Consider the following 1662-nt stretch of genomic DNA (forward strand, 5'->3'; position numbering starts at 1 on the left):
CATTGCAAGCACAACAAACGTTTTGCACGCACCACCCACGGGGAGCTTTGCATGCACGCATCGCCCCGCTCCAGAACCACCCCAGTTTTGCAAAACCCCACGGAAAAGCAGCAAAACCCCCATTGCTCACAGCACCCCGACGGCGTCCTCCAGTCGTGCACCGCAGCCCCGTGCTTCCTGCAGGTGGACGCATACGTCTCCAACGTCTTGCAGAGGATTTTCTTCGCTCCGTCGCTCATGCAAACATCATAAAGGCAATTCCGGAAGAAATCTCGGGGGCTGACGACGTCGTGACAAGCCTTGAAGGGTCCCTGGAAGCTCTTTTTGATCAGCCCACAGTGCTGGTTGCCTGAATACAGCTCCCTCTTCTCCTCCTCGCACACAGGGCAATCGCCGTCGCAAAAATCCCAACAGAACGGGTCCTCGTCGGGGACTTTCCAGTTGGAGGCCCACGAGATGATGGAAGAGGTGAGGTTACCGCCTTGCCTGGGGATGTCATCCTCTGGCTCCAGGTTGAAATTGCCGCAGAGGCCGCAGGTTTGCTCAGAGTAGCTGCTGGGGAGGTCAACTATCAGGTGCCAGTTCCAATCGTACGTCACCCGGAGGCCAAAATCTGTCTCAAGCACTGCCATCATCCCACTCTGGAAGATCAGCACCCTGCTGTCCTGCAGGGCGACTGGGAGAAGGGTCTGCACGCCGTCCACCTGGGTGGGAGCAGCAAGCGAGCATCACTTGCAGCTGCTTTGCATCGCAGCTGCCTCAGCAGTTGCATGCAACGGTTTTGCTCTTGCGCCGCGCGTTTGTTTCGGCGGCTCTGTGCAGAAATTCGGCCTGTTTCGGCCCGTTTTGCCCCGAATCTTTTCCATTTTGACACAAAGTCTGCTCGGTTTTGGTGGAAATCTGATCGTTTTGGCCCAGAGCTTGACCGCTTTAGGCTCGGATCCTGGCCGTTTTAGACCCAAACCTTGTCCGTTTTGGACCAACTATTATCCATTTTGACCCAATCTTTGACCGCTTAAGCCCAAAATCCTGACTGTTTTGGACCCAATCTCGCCCATTTTGGACTCAGAATCCGCCCATTTTGGCCCAAACCTTGTCCACTTCAGACCCAAACCCTGCCCATTTTGGCCCAAATCTTCACCGCTTTAGTCCAAACTCCGCCAATTTTAGCCCGAATCCTGTCCGTTTTAGGCCAAACTCTGCTCATTTGAACCAAACCCTGCCATTTTGAATCAAACTGCCCATTTTGGCCCAAACCTCGCCCGTTTTAGACCAAACCCTGCCCACTTCGGCCCAACTCACCCTGACTTTGCCCACTTCCCTCCAGTGGATGGAGATGCGATGCCCGTAGACCTCAATGTTGGCCAAGCTGATGTAGGAGATGGATTTCACCTCACTCCGGATCCGATTCTTGCCCTCCACTTTGAAGGGCACCAGTCTGGGGTCGTTCCCACAGAATTCAGCCATGGTGTAGGTGCAGGTGCCTTCGAAGTCGAAATCCAGCCTGTCGAAGGTGCGGTAGTGGGGGTCCCCCCAAGCCCAGCATGAGGCCACCAAGGAGGGGACGCATTTGGCTTGGCCGTCCTCCATCTTGCACATCTCCCTCGGTCGGCACCCGAGGGCTTTGCAGGGGTCTGCAAGGGGGAAGAAACACCCGAAGGG

At 55.7% G+C, this 1662-nt stretch overlaps 1 protein-coding gene across 1 annotated transcript in view; it reads right to left on the reverse strand.

Moving 5' to 3' along the window:
* Nucleotides 1-6: 6 nt before the first annotated feature.
* Nucleotides 7-1662, reverse strand: part of LOC104916434 (IgGFc-binding protein-like) — a gene marked incomplete at its 3' end in the record, with an annotated part of 11116 nt that continues 9460 nt past the window's right edge. Inside the window, exons 8-9 of the mRNA XM_019611328.2 lie at nt 1303-1644; nt 7-704 (exon numbers count right to left, since the gene is read on the reverse strand). Of these exons, the coding sequence (XP_019466873.1) occupies nt 7-704; nt 1303-1644 (1040 nt within the window). The remainder of the gene's footprint in view (nt 705-1302; nt 1645-1662) is intronic.

The sequence above is a fragment of the Meleagris gallopavo genome, unplaced genomic scaffold (assembly GCF_000146605.3).
Source record: "Meleagris gallopavo isolate NT-WF06-2002-E0010 breed Aviagen turkey brand Nicholas breeding stock unplaced genomic scaffold, Turkey_5.1 ChrUn_random_7180001899008, whole genome shotgun sequence".
Classification (NCBI taxonomy): Eukaryota; Metazoa; Chordata; class Aves; order Galliformes; family Phasianidae; genus Meleagris; species Meleagris gallopavo.